General features: G+C 38.7%; 1 protein-coding gene across 2 annotated transcripts in view; it reads left to right on the top strand.

The window, feature by feature from the left end:
* Positions 1 to 13,319, top strand: part of cntfr (ciliary neurotrophic factor receptor) — a 192,005-nt gene that overhangs the window by 133,325 nt on the left and 45,361 nt on the right. For both annotated transcript variants that reach the window (XM_059539326.1, XM_059539325.1), the window contains exon 4: positions 12,205 to 12,322. In XM_059539326.1, the coding sequence (XP_059395309.1) occupies positions 12,205 to 12,322 (118 nt within the window). The remainder of the gene's footprint in view (positions 1 to 12,204; positions 12,323 to 13,319) is intronic.

Genomic DNA, 13,319 nt, shown 5'->3' with positions numbered 1-13,319 from the left:
ATTGAAACTGTGTGTACGGTATACTGTCCATGTCCAGAAAGGTAAGAAAAACATAATCAAAGTAGTCCATGTGACATCAGAGGGTCAGTTAGAATTTTTTGAAGCATCGAAAATACATTTTGGTTCAAAAATAGCAAAAACTACGACTTTATTCAGCATTGTCTTCTCTTCCGTGTCTGTTGTGAGAGAGAGTTCAAAATAAAGCAGTCTGTCATATCCGGTTCGCGAACGAATCATTCAGTTCACCAAATCGAACTGAATCGTTTTAAACGGTTCACGTCTCCAATACACATTAATCCACAAATGACTTAAGCTGTTAACTTTTTTAATGTGGCTGACACTTCCTCTGAGTTAATACAAACCAATATCCCGGAGTAATTCATGTACTCAAACAGTACACTGACTGAACTGCTGTGAAGAGAGAACTGAAGATGAACACCGATCTGAGCCAGATAATGACTCGTTCACGAATCAAGAACCATTTCTGTCAGACGTGTCCGATTCGAGAACCGAGGAGCTGATGATACTGCGCATGTGTGATTCAGCGTGAAGCAAACCGACACACAGAGCGTCTGAACCGAACTGATTCTTTTGTTGATTGATTCTGAACTGACTCTGTGCTAATGTTATGAGCCCAGGTAAACCGAAGGCTTGCAATCATCGCCAATGACGCCATTACGTCGAGCGCAAAAGAACCGGTGAACCGTTTTCTTTAACCGGTTTATTGAATCGAACTGTCAGAAAGAACTACTGGTGATCCGAAAACCGATGCAACCTGTTCTTGACTCGTGATTGAGTCATTATCTGGCTCGGCTCGGTGTTCATCTCTCTCTTCACAGCAGTTCAGTCAGTGTACTGTTTGAGTACATGAATTACTCCGGGATGTTGATTTGTTTTAACTCAGAGGGAGTGTCAGCCACATTAAAAAAGTTAACAGCTTAAGTCATTTGTGGATTAATGCGTATTGGAGATGCGAATAGTTTCAAACGATTCAGTTCGATTTGGTGAACTGAATGATTCATTCACGAACCCGATATGACAAACCGCTTTGTTTTGAACTGTCATATAACAGACACGGAAGTGAAGACAATGCTGAATAAAGTCGTAGTTTTTGCTATTTTTGGACCAAAATGTATTTTCGATGCTTCAAAAAATTCTAACTGACCCTCAGATGTCACATGGACTACTTTGATGATGTTTCTCTTACCTTTCTGGACATGGACAGTATACCGTACACACAGTTTCAATGGAGGGACTGACAGCTCTCGGACTAAATCTAAAATATCTTAAACTGTGTTCCGAAGATAAATGGAGGTCTTACTGGTTTGGAACGACATGAGGGTGAGTTATTAATGACATTATTTTCATTTTTGGGTGAACTATCCCTTTAAATTTCAATTTTGTTTGGGCCTGTCAGAGTAGATTACCTTAGTATTGTAAGCTGATTCACTCTCATACCTGCTCGACCCACATGGCTTTAGATTGTCTTGGCATACCAATTTTCAGCTCAATTGCTCAGTCTAGTCGCATAATAAGAAGGCAGCAGCCACACTGTACATATCTGCAGGTGTCTACTGCAGACCTATGTGGCTAAAAATCTGTGGGTTCATTGCCCTAAGGCCAGAGTTAGTCAAAGACAAATCTCTGCTGTCATTTCCAATGGATCAAACTCAATGGTCTGCGCTTACCGCCAGTCCCCAGCTTACATATTGAACTGTCTTCCTCTTTTTCAGTCAAAGAGGGCTTTGCATGAGCAAATTCCTGACTGATCAGAAACAATGGTGATCAGCAGGGGTAGAGTGAATGTGGGCCAGCGTTCGAGCTTAGTGGTCTCAGGCAGAAACCCACCATCCTCCCCCAGACAACACCCGCTTTTCTCAGTCTTTAACCCCCCACCCACTGCCCCTCCTAACTCAAGCCCTAATAGCTGGGAAGGCTGTATGACAAAGGGAACAAACAGGCATGTAATACTGCCCGTTCCTTGCGGATGACACGGGGGACAGGAATGTGAAGGGGCTGGAGGTGGGGAGGGGGGGCGTCAGGAAAAGCCAAGGAGCAAAGAGCCGACTGCCAGAGCCCACTGTCAGATTAAAGCCATTAGCATGACTGTGCAATGACAGGGAGCTCCATTCACACAATGAACACCATTTATCCCCTGCCTTTCTGTAGAATATTAGACTGGCTGTCCACCGCCGCACACCCTACTGTAGATGGGACCAAAAGTCCCAGCTGTTCAGAGACATTCATAAAAAAAACAAAAAAAAACTGAAACACCATTCCGGGGGATTTAGATGGAATATTGGATTGTTGAATAGCTTGATATTTCATTGATGCCTGTCCATCCTCACTGCTAGTTAATCCTTGACTAATTGGAGAGCTGTGAGACATTGTAGACGGCATGGTCTGTGAGGTACCACCCTTTGCTTTCCTCTCTCCCTCCTTGAAAAAAGTATTTGCTCCTCCAGCCTGGTCGACTCGTTAGGCTGGTCTGTTTTGATGGGTAATTGACAATTGCTTGGTAGGCCAATCAGCAAAACCAGTTGAATAATACCTTAGCTAGGCTCGGATTGGACCTAAATTGATAACCAGCTTGGTTAGTTTAAAAGACCAACCAAACCATCTGAAAACAAGATTGACAATGCTGGGACACCAAAGAAAATGTGCTGGTTTAAGTTAAATCTATTCATCTAATGGGAATGTGTTAAATGCACATGTCATATTTCTATAATTGCACCAGTGACTCTAGTGTTAAAGAGCCCCTTTATACCACATGGAGAATGTTAGAGCTTCTCATTAGTGTTAACTTTCATGCTTTCGCATAATATGCAATACTTTGTTTTTTGGCACAGAGACATCAAAGTTTGGCATTTGACTTGCTAATAAATGTGTCTAAGTGCAAACACATTGCCCAGTGTTCTCAATTAATAACTCCCCTGTCAAGGCCCATCTGTTTGGAATACAGACACTTTCATTCCCAGTAAAACATACATAATAATGGTTGAACTCTACAAAATATAGACACACACACTAATTTATATATACAGTAAAAGACAATTCTCTTTGGCTTTTAGGGTATTGTTAAGGTAGAGCAAAGGAATGCTCCCAGGAAGAAACATTTTTCTCATGGGTGTCCACAGTGGCTCTAAGACCACCCAAACACAGGTCAGGCTTTACTTCATCCATGCTGTTGTCTACAAGGGCAGTCCATTTACCTCTCCCACCCCTCCTTCGACCATCAGCCCCTCCCTCTTTGTTTTACAACCACATACTCAGCAGTCATCAGTCTTCCTCCCTGCATTCTGTCAAATTAGCCCCTCATGATGGCCCACTACAGAGGCTAACTCCCCCTGTTGACTTACCCCCACCCCCTCCCTGTTCCCATCAGATAATTTTTCTGAAGCATAGCGTTCTTTGTGATTTCATTTCAACTTTGTGACTGAATGGGTGGAAAAGACAAAAAGATTTACCGGTCTAGTTCTGTGTATCTCAGGGGATGGAAACCTTCAAGTTTAAGAATCAGAATCACCATAAATATCATAAAGAATAGTTAAAATAGCTTGTGTTCTATAATATAGTAACTTTTTAAACAAAAAAAAGTAAGTTATTACTCACAGAGAGTCTTCCCATTTACTTGGCTATTAAACTTTAACTGGATCAATTCAGTGAGTTGATCTCGAGAAAATGTCTGGTTCATGATCAAATCATTCAGAATTCTTCTCTGAAAATATTGGATCAACTGTTTTATTGAAAAGACTTGTTTTAAAAGAACAGTTCTCACATAAACTCGGCAAGAAGAGCTCGAGTGAATGACACATTTTTTAGTGCATGATATCTTACATTTCTGTCTGTCCCTGACACAAGCAATCATATGGTTTTAGAAAATTCATGAATCACTATATATATATATAATTTTTTATTTTTTTTAAAGCCCAGATCCTTCCTAAGCAGCCATGATATTGCCCATAAATTATCCCTTTGTATTCTAATGAAGAAAGAAAGTTACATTTACAGGACAACAGTCTATTTAAGCAGGGATGTCTGGTCCTGTTCCTGAAAGCCACCTTCCAGCAGAGTTTTGCTCTAATCCTAATTAAACACACCTGATCCAGCTAATCAAAGTCTCTGGGTTCACTGAAGATCAACTCTGTAGGAAAGGTACCTTTAGTAGCAGGACTGAACATCCCTGCCTTTAAAGGTCCCGTTTTTCGTGCTTTTTTGAAGCTTTGATTGTGTTTACAGTGTGCAATATAAAATGTGTTCATGTTTCGCGTGTAAAAAAAACACAGTATTTTTCACACAATTCACCTATCTGTATACCACTGTTTTCACTGTCATAAAAACACGCTGATGACTTCCTTGTTCTATAAAGTCCCTCCTTCAGAAATACGTAACGAGTTCTGATTGGGCCAGTGGTTCCTGTGTTGTGATTCGACAGCAGCTTAGCGCACGCTGCCCTCCTGGAAACGCGATTGGGCTAGTTTTGGTGTAGTTTTGAGAAGAAAGAGGGCAGGATTTGTTTTGAAAACCTGGCAATCCTGATCTGAATGCATGTGCTGGAGATGTACTTATAATCACAGGAGCGTTTTTACTGACGAGATGTGCATGAAAATCACATTCGATTTTTTGCACAGCGCTTACATATAGTTAACAAAGCTAACGTTGTCCTTTGTGTAATAAGTTACTGAAACTGTTAAACGCACCAACTTAAATAATAAAATACACTTACCGGTTGTGGTCCATAAACAATGCCTTCTACAGACAAAGAGGGAACTGCTCCATCTTTCAAGAATAATCTTTGTGCGAATCCGGCATTAAACTGATTGAGATTGAGGAAGATGTCCTCAGCAAAATGTGCTGCACATAGTTTTACATGTGGATTATAATTTTTGGGAACCGAGTTAAACATAAATTGTAACCATTAATCTCCAAGTACAGCGTCCCTGGGAAGGCCAAACAAAGATGATTGGACTCCGAGATGAAAATAACAGAGTTTCGACGACATGGTGACAAAAGCAACTCTTCTCCATCGGAGCGCAACAAGACCACACCCCTTTTTTGTGTATTCCTGTGGGCAGAGGCTAGTCAAAAAACTGTTTTAGTGACGTCATTACTGCAGGAACTAGAGGGATGTAGTCCAAACGGGTCATTCATTGTAGGCAAATTCTGTTAAATAAAATATCTTGCTTGGCATTGAACTTTGAGCTTTAGAATTTTACAGATATTATTTATACTCTAACAGCAACATTACACACTAACTAAAGTTTAAAACATGGGATCACGAGGAACGGGACCTTTAAGGAAGGCACAGATTTCATAATGCATTTTGAATAACATTTACCCAGAAGGCTGTAAACCATGATTACAGCTGTTTAGGTCTAAAATGTTGACTGGTAAAATTCAAATGTTTTGTGTTCATGACTTGCAAATGCAAAGATGCGGTCACAGGATAGACTATAGTCTACTTTGTCAACTCAGACTTGTGTACATTTTCCAATACTATGTTGTGAATTAGTCCTAAATCCCAAGCTGGAACTCACTCTAGACATAGGTCACAGAACCAAACCCTATCCGAGGAATTCCCTCAGGAGTGACTAGAACTTTTAACGTCCTCAAATTCTATCAAACATCCCTTTGTCTCGATGATAATCGGATGGTTAGGGGACAGCGCAGGAGAGGGCCTATGGAAACAGAACTGCTATTTTTTTCCACCGCACACTAATGGCTTCAATGTAAAATTACTGCCTTGAGGTTTTCAGTCTCTGAGTATTATTCATGTATTCCGCCCCTCTACAGATGGTCCCTGCTCTAGTCACTGCATATGTACAACTACCTTTAAATTTACCTCAGAGAATTTTTAGTGAAGTGGATATAATCTTATACTGGCTGGATTGGTCACAGATGGTTAAAGGGGATGACTGGTGATAATGTAGACCCAGATGTGATGTGGATTTCTGGGAGTTCTCTGATTGGTCTGAAAAGGTTGTAGCAACATCACACAGCTCAGCTGTTAACAAGAGACAATTATAGAAACCTGTTTGAAAAGCTGGGGGGAATGTTACATATTAAACTAATTGCTTGTTGTTCTACATTTAACCCATAGCAACTTTATTACTTAATAACTACATTTAACCTTTAAAAGGATGGAAATATGTCATGCTAAATTATTTTCATAGTTAAGAAAATGGTATAAATCTATAGATCTGAAGCTGTCGAGAGCTGGTTTACCTTACTAGACCACCCTGACCGAACACACATTGAGTGAAAACAACAGCACCTACCCTGTCAAAGCCATTGAGACCAGGGTTTTTAAAAACAAAGTATGTCCCATTTTTTTTTCTACAGCCTTCACTGTTAACGCCATGGTCTGTTAACGCTGCACAGTATATTACTCTTAGATTTATTGTCACAATACAGCAGTGGATTTCGCCCGTGCAACGTTTTGAAATTGTTTTGTTAAAGATCACTGACTGGCCTTTTCCCGTCCAATTTGCTCAGTTTCAACAGTTTGCTGAAACATATGGTCTAGAGGAGAAATGTTTTACCGATAAAACACAGCGTGAGTAAAGTGCCGCAATTTTTGTACATGACAGGGGGAACTGGACAGAGTCTAGCGCTTAGTTTCTGTACATCCAAGATGCAATACATACTCAGAGGAGATTGATGATTTATTGGCGCTCGTAAGAATACAATTCATTTAGCTGGTCTATAGCAGTGGTCTTCTATAGGCCAGAATCCCCCTCACTCCAATTCATGCACCTCTGTCGAGGATTTATGGGGCTTTTTTTTATATTGGACTTTTGATTAGGATCCGAGGCATAAGATGAATTTGCATGCATGCACAGACGGAGCAAAGCTGTTCCTTGAAAAGATGCCAGCCAGGCACTTTCTGCACAGGACAAGCACTGTGACTAATTTATGATGATGGTTTTGCCTGTTTGAAGACCGTACCCCCAAACCCTGGTCTTCTAGACAAGGTGCAATAATAAAAGCATAATTTGGGGCAACCAAATAATAGAAACAAAAATTGATTTTGTATTTAAAAGTGAGAATATCTTTAAAACCTTAAAACCTAAAAAAAAATGTTGGGATGGTTACTTTTGAAATGTAATAGGCTACAGGTTACAAGTTACCCTATTTAAAATGTAATATGTAGTGTAAGTATTTCAATTACTTTATGAAAGTAATGTAACAAATTACATTTGATTACTTTTCTAAATTTCTACTGAATGTTTTCAGCTGTTAATCATTTTTAAACATTTAAAGCAGGCAGGGTTAACCTTACAGTAGTACTCAACACTGAGTACTGTCAGATTTTCAAAATCCTTCATCACTTGAATTAAGATTATAATATTTAAATTTTAAAGCACAGCCACAACAAAATCTGACATTAGGACCTGTTTTTATTTGAAAATCATCATCATGAGGTTAAACACAGATTTTAAATCATAACAAGAAACCGTTTAACCTTTGCATAGTTCTGATAGAAAACACTGGCATCTAACAGTTAATCTAAAAAAAATAATAATAAAAAAAAAATTCCATGTACATAGACCCAAATTGGAAATAAAAGAGTTATCAAATAAGTAAACTGTAAACTTCAATTTACTTACACTTTTTCTAATCAGCTGTAACAGATTACATTTGTTTTGTAATTAAATGACGTAATTCCATTACATGTAACCAGTTACTCCCCAACACTGTTAAACACTGTAGTGTAACATGCATAAAGAAACAACATATGTGGTAATAATTGCTTTATAACATGGTAATAATACAGTAATATAATGCACAAATAAAATTATATGATTCATTGAGATTTTGCTGCCCGGTTCACCAGAATGTATTTAAAATCTTCAGAATCATAATGAGCTTTATTGCAATAAAACAATAATATTAAAAAAGAATGCTATACAAATATACAAAATAGACAGTGCGCAAAATAGCAAAACCACAATATACAAAACAGACAATTTAGTATGTACATGTATGTTAGGTGCAAATTGGAAATGTAAATAAGTATGTGTTTGTTTATTTATTTATCAAATGTATAATAGTGTTTTGTGTTCTACGTTTATTGTCAAGTCTCCATGAGATGGATTGCCTGAGGGAAGAAACTTTTCCTGTGTCTGGCATTCTGGTGCTCAGTGCTGTGTGACGTCGAAGAGGGAGTGTGCTGGATATGAGGGGTCCAGAGTGATTTTGTTAGCCCTTTTGCTCACTGTGCCAATGATTTGCAAAGCAGTCCTAACTATCTTGCATGCATCATATTGATTTCACAGTTCAGGTGTTGTATAGAGCACCTTATGTTTAAAAATGATGTGTGATCACTGCAAAAGCAGCTGCATTAGACCACATGTCTTTGATTCAAGGCATTGTATTCAAATTAAATAATTATGGCTGTGCATGTTTTCAAACGCCCACAGCATGCTGCCAGATTAAGAACACTTGTCAGCTGCATCAAAAGGCACATTATCTGCTGGTCCAGACAATATTAGGTGTTTCCTACAACTGATCTCCACTTTTTCTGCAGGTAGAGGCCTTGCATGCAACTTGACCCCCGTTTCCCTCGCCGTGCTGCTTCCAATTATCGAGCACATATTCCACATTCCAGACGAGTCATGGAGGGGGGCTCCAACCCAACTTTGACAGATCAGCAGTTAGTGATGAGAGTGGTGGTCGCCTGGGATTCGCTTGCTCGCCTTTCATGTGACCCGACGGCTTGACGTTTGCCAACTGACCCCTGAAACCACGTCTTTCATTGTGCTGGCCTTTTAATGGCCTCAGATTAGGGAGCAGACAGCCGGCAACTCAGGGGAGCCAATAGTGAAGCCTTATCTTTTGTATTTTGTATGACCAGCTGGATTTGTTGAACGTGTGAAAAGAGTTTACCTGATGCCTCTGGGGTCGTAGACTCTGTCAGAATCGCACTTGATGTTTTCAGCGCCTTGAATGACACATAGGATTCAGATTTAAAGTGGGGTAAAAAAAAAAAAAAAGCAGCCGAAGTCAAGGCAAATGTTTTTGTATGTTTCATTTAAATTGCATCAGTATAGAAAAACAGGACTGCGGAAGGCTGAGAAGGACTGTTGTTGTTTTTTCACTGGTAAGTATACTTCGTCTGACAGCTAAATTGCACCTCTTCATTGACATCTGCAATTATCAGCTTTTATTACAAATAGTATACTGAAGTTTTTCTTTTTCTACTAGGAGTTTGGAAGGTATTATTTGCTAGGCCTGCATATGATATGACAGCAATCACTGAAGGGGTATAACTACGTCAAGTGAGGTCTTGCTGGCCATTTTGAAATCACAGATGTTGGGACATTTTTTGGGCTAGTCTCTTCCTCATTTTTTTTTTCTTGACATTCTTGTATTCAAGTGCAATGCAAATGCAATCATACTAAATCAGTCAATCAATCCACACTTTATTATTGCAGGTGATGTAACTGATCACTTTTTTGAATTTCATTATAATGAGGCAAACAGTGTTAACTTTACATAAAGCAGAATTGGTTTTAGTGTGTTGCTTTAAGGTGTGAGAACTTAATTTGTATGGCAAATGAGAGAGAGAGAAAAAGAGTGAACCTCACGAAAATCTTCAGGAAAAGAGCCAGGTCATATTCAACCACAAAATCAGGAGAGAGAAATTAGAAATTATGTTTTGCTTAAAGAGCATAAATCCCATCTTTTGATATCAGTGTGATATGATGACCTTGATGATAAATATTGAATAATGTGAAATGTGAAAATGTGAAATGTTAAAGTCAAATTGTTAATAATTCATCATGTCAGTACTGGTTTTTGAATGTAATTTATGCTGGTTTATTTATTCTTAAATTAATTTATTCACCTGTTTATTCATAAACCACAGAAAAATAAAATAAAATAAAATAAAACCTAGAACCCAGATATTCTTTTGTGAGATTCACACTCCTAACTAAGCAGTTTGAATAACTTTCCCATCCATTTCATTCAAGGCTAGTGTGATCAAAATGGCTTAAGTGACACTTTTGTTTAGCTTCTCCACATCTCCGGCTAACGCTTTTCCTTTGGCACCAGTATCTTAGATGAAATCACTCGTAAGGAAGAACGCTGAGATATGTCTTTTGTCACTTCAACAACATTTTGTCCTACAAAAAGGGGGGAGGGGTGAGAAAAAACATAAAGGAAACAATAGAGGTGTTGCTAGGTTGCAAATTCTCTCCGAAAAGCAACCTTCCTTTGTTTTGCCGCTTTTGCTTCTTTGGAGAATGTCTTTGAGATCTTCCACTGTGAGGATGGCCTTGCACTTTCTTTGGAGAAAGGTGGGGAAGTGAAAGGGGAGGGTTCGGGTGTTGTTAGTAGCCGGGATGAGGGTCTGTGAGCTGTCAGTGTGCCCATTTGGCCTGAGGGTGAGGAAGGCCTCCTGCAGGCCCAACTCTATGGAGGAATGCACCTCCTGAGGAGAAACTGTCTAAGCTCTGAGCTCGCGGCTCATGGATGGAATGTCAGGTCAAACGCATTACACTCTGGACTCCTCCTCTCCTCTAACAAGTCTTCTCCTATCTCCTGCATTCATGTTTTGGTCTAGCAATGAAGTATGCAACATCAGTCTGTTCATGTGTGGTTTGCAGTTTTTTATCAGTATTCTTGTTGAACAGAAGAGTAAAACTCCATTGGATTGGTAATTGATTCTTCATTGCTGAGTAATAAATTAAGCAAGATGTTTCCCTAAAGTAACAGCAGGGTGATTTCAAAAAAAAAAAAAAAAAGCAAAATAAAAGTACAGCGTTTTCACAGCATAATTATATTCTGCTGTAAAATAAAATGAAATTAAATGAAATTAATTTATTAGATTTAAAAATTTGGAGATGTCAGTTGAGAGGTTATTGAAGGAGGGATTATTTGATTATATTTGCTTCTACACTTCAGAAAATAATATCATTTATAGTAAAATGTATATATATATATATATATATATATATATATATATATATATATATATATATATATATATATATATATATATATATATATATATATATATAAATTGTAAGAAATTATTCTAGAATCATCTAGAATCTATATATTTATTTAAATTACATGTTTTTTATAATTTCTAGAATAATCTACAATAATCTTTTTCCAACTTGTTTATTTGTAAACCGCACTGCAAAATTAAATTAAATTAAATTAAATTAAATTAAATTAAATTAAATTAAATTAAATTAAATTAAATTAAATTAAATTAAATTAAATTAAATTTTAAATTTGTATTAAAATTTGTATTTCAATTAAATTAAAGTTGTAGTGACAATGTAAAGTTGCAAGGGTGTTCTTGGTGATTGTTAGGTTGTTCCAACATGGTTTGCCAGGGTATTCAGGGTGGTTGCTAATTGGTCAACAATTTATTCTATATATTTGGCTAAATATATGACTTTTTTGTTTTTATTGTCCACCAAGTTGATTGTCTAAAGTAACAGTACATAATTTGTGGTATTATTTATATCAGTTTACACAAAAATGGAGAAAGTTTCACAAAGGTTAGGTTATTTTCCTTAGTAATGGTGTTTTATCTTAGCCATCTACTCTTTAATGTTTTTAAGTGTTCTTTAGTCTGTGCTTTTTATAGCAGGCCTTAAGAGCATCGCAAGTTCTCACAAGTTCACAGATACTTTGGTGAAATGTCCATCAAAAAGCCTGTCACGTAAGGAAAGAGCGCGTGTAAGCTAGCTGTTTAGCGCAATCAGAGCTCAAAAGGAAGCCCAGAGGTGAGCTTCTGAAGCGGTTTTGTTTCTTGCGGGCTCTAGTTTGTCAGGACCCCGGGGGCCGAAAGAGATGAGGAGGGAGAAGGCGGCACTCAGCAGCCAACAGAGCTGAAATCACTCTCCATTTCACACACAGGAATACATGGGAAGGAGTAATATTATGCGTAACCCTGGCAACCGGTCTAAGTCATCAGTTTCAATTCTGGCAGCGGTAGGCATGGTCCAGTGGCGCTGTAAGAAAGGACCCTAATCTGGAAGGAGGGCATGGGCGGTTATTACATTTCCTTTCCCACTTGATGCCTGGAATGGGGAGGTTCAAGGGGTTATGTGGCCACGGAAGCAGGGGATAACGTTAAAAAAAGTCTCCTGGGACTTGTATTTTGGGCCACTGATGGATTTCCAAAGGTGTTGTTGCTGACAAAGTACTTACATTGCCACCCTTCTGCTTTCTTCACAGTTCCTCCGAAGGAACCGCAGGTGACGTGTCGATCAAACACCTATCCCAAAGGCTTCTACTGCAGTTGGCACCTTCAGCATCCTACGTACATCCCTACGGACTTCGAAGTCGATGTCCAGTAAGATGTTTACTTTTCTGCTTTTCTCTTTATTTGCAACTCCATCTGTCAAGTTTCGCTTCCCGCTCTTCCTTCTGCTCTCCTCTCCTCTCGCTCCGTCTGTCATGTCATGCCCTCTCGTGTTCGGCGGAGGCTTTGAGACACACTGAGCTCATCTGAATCAGTGATCTGTGCGGTCAGACGCTGTCTGCTGAGAGCTGATTAGGCCTGTCTGACTCTGAGTGCTGGAACTCAAGGCAATATAAGTGGACTCTCTGTCTAAAGCCCCTGTGGAGCAACCCTACACACACTAGAGCTCCATCTCTCTCTCTCTCTCTTTCTCTCTCTCTCTCTCTCATCTGTCCACATCTGTCTGGGCAACCGTAGAGTGGCTTTATCCTCGTCACTCACCAAATAGAAGTGCACTAGTACTTACAAACACTAACGCGATCACACTCAAAGCTGAATGTTAAATAGCTAAAGACTTTAATTCAATAAATAAATGGAAATTTGGAGCCCATGAATGTGGTATCGTAATATATGAACATCTGAATCATCTGAATCGCATGTATGAAGTAGTAATGTCAAACGATTAATCGCGATTAATCACATCCAAAACTTGACTTTAATAAAACAGCATTGACTTTGATTAACCTCTATTCTTCAAAAAATTTAGAAGAATTAATAATCCATTAAGTTTTGTACATTTTGCAGTTTAGGCCATTATACGTAATTATACAAGAGCATAATGTCAGGAATAGACATTATCTACATGACAAGTGATTTATGGATGAAAATGTGCCGCCAGGTGCTTGAAGCATAACCCCAATATAACTTCATCAAAACCTAATAAATGATTTTGCAGTGCATGCGCAGGGCTGATATCAGGAGGTTTACAGGTCAGCTACAAGACCTCGGTCGATGGACCTTAGAGGCGAGCAAATGGCAGCCCCTTATTTAACATATCTGCTGTTCTCATGCCACTGCAGAACATCATTATTAACGTTTGCTTCTTCAA

This window comes from Carassius carassius, chromosome 45 (assembly GCF_963082965.1).
Source record: "Carassius carassius chromosome 45, fCarCar2.1, whole genome shotgun sequence".
In the NCBI taxonomy this organism is placed as follows: Eukaryota; Metazoa; Chordata; class Actinopteri; order Cypriniformes; family Cyprinidae; genus Carassius; species Carassius carassius.
This window is presented reverse-complemented; position numbering and strand designations above follow the sequence as displayed.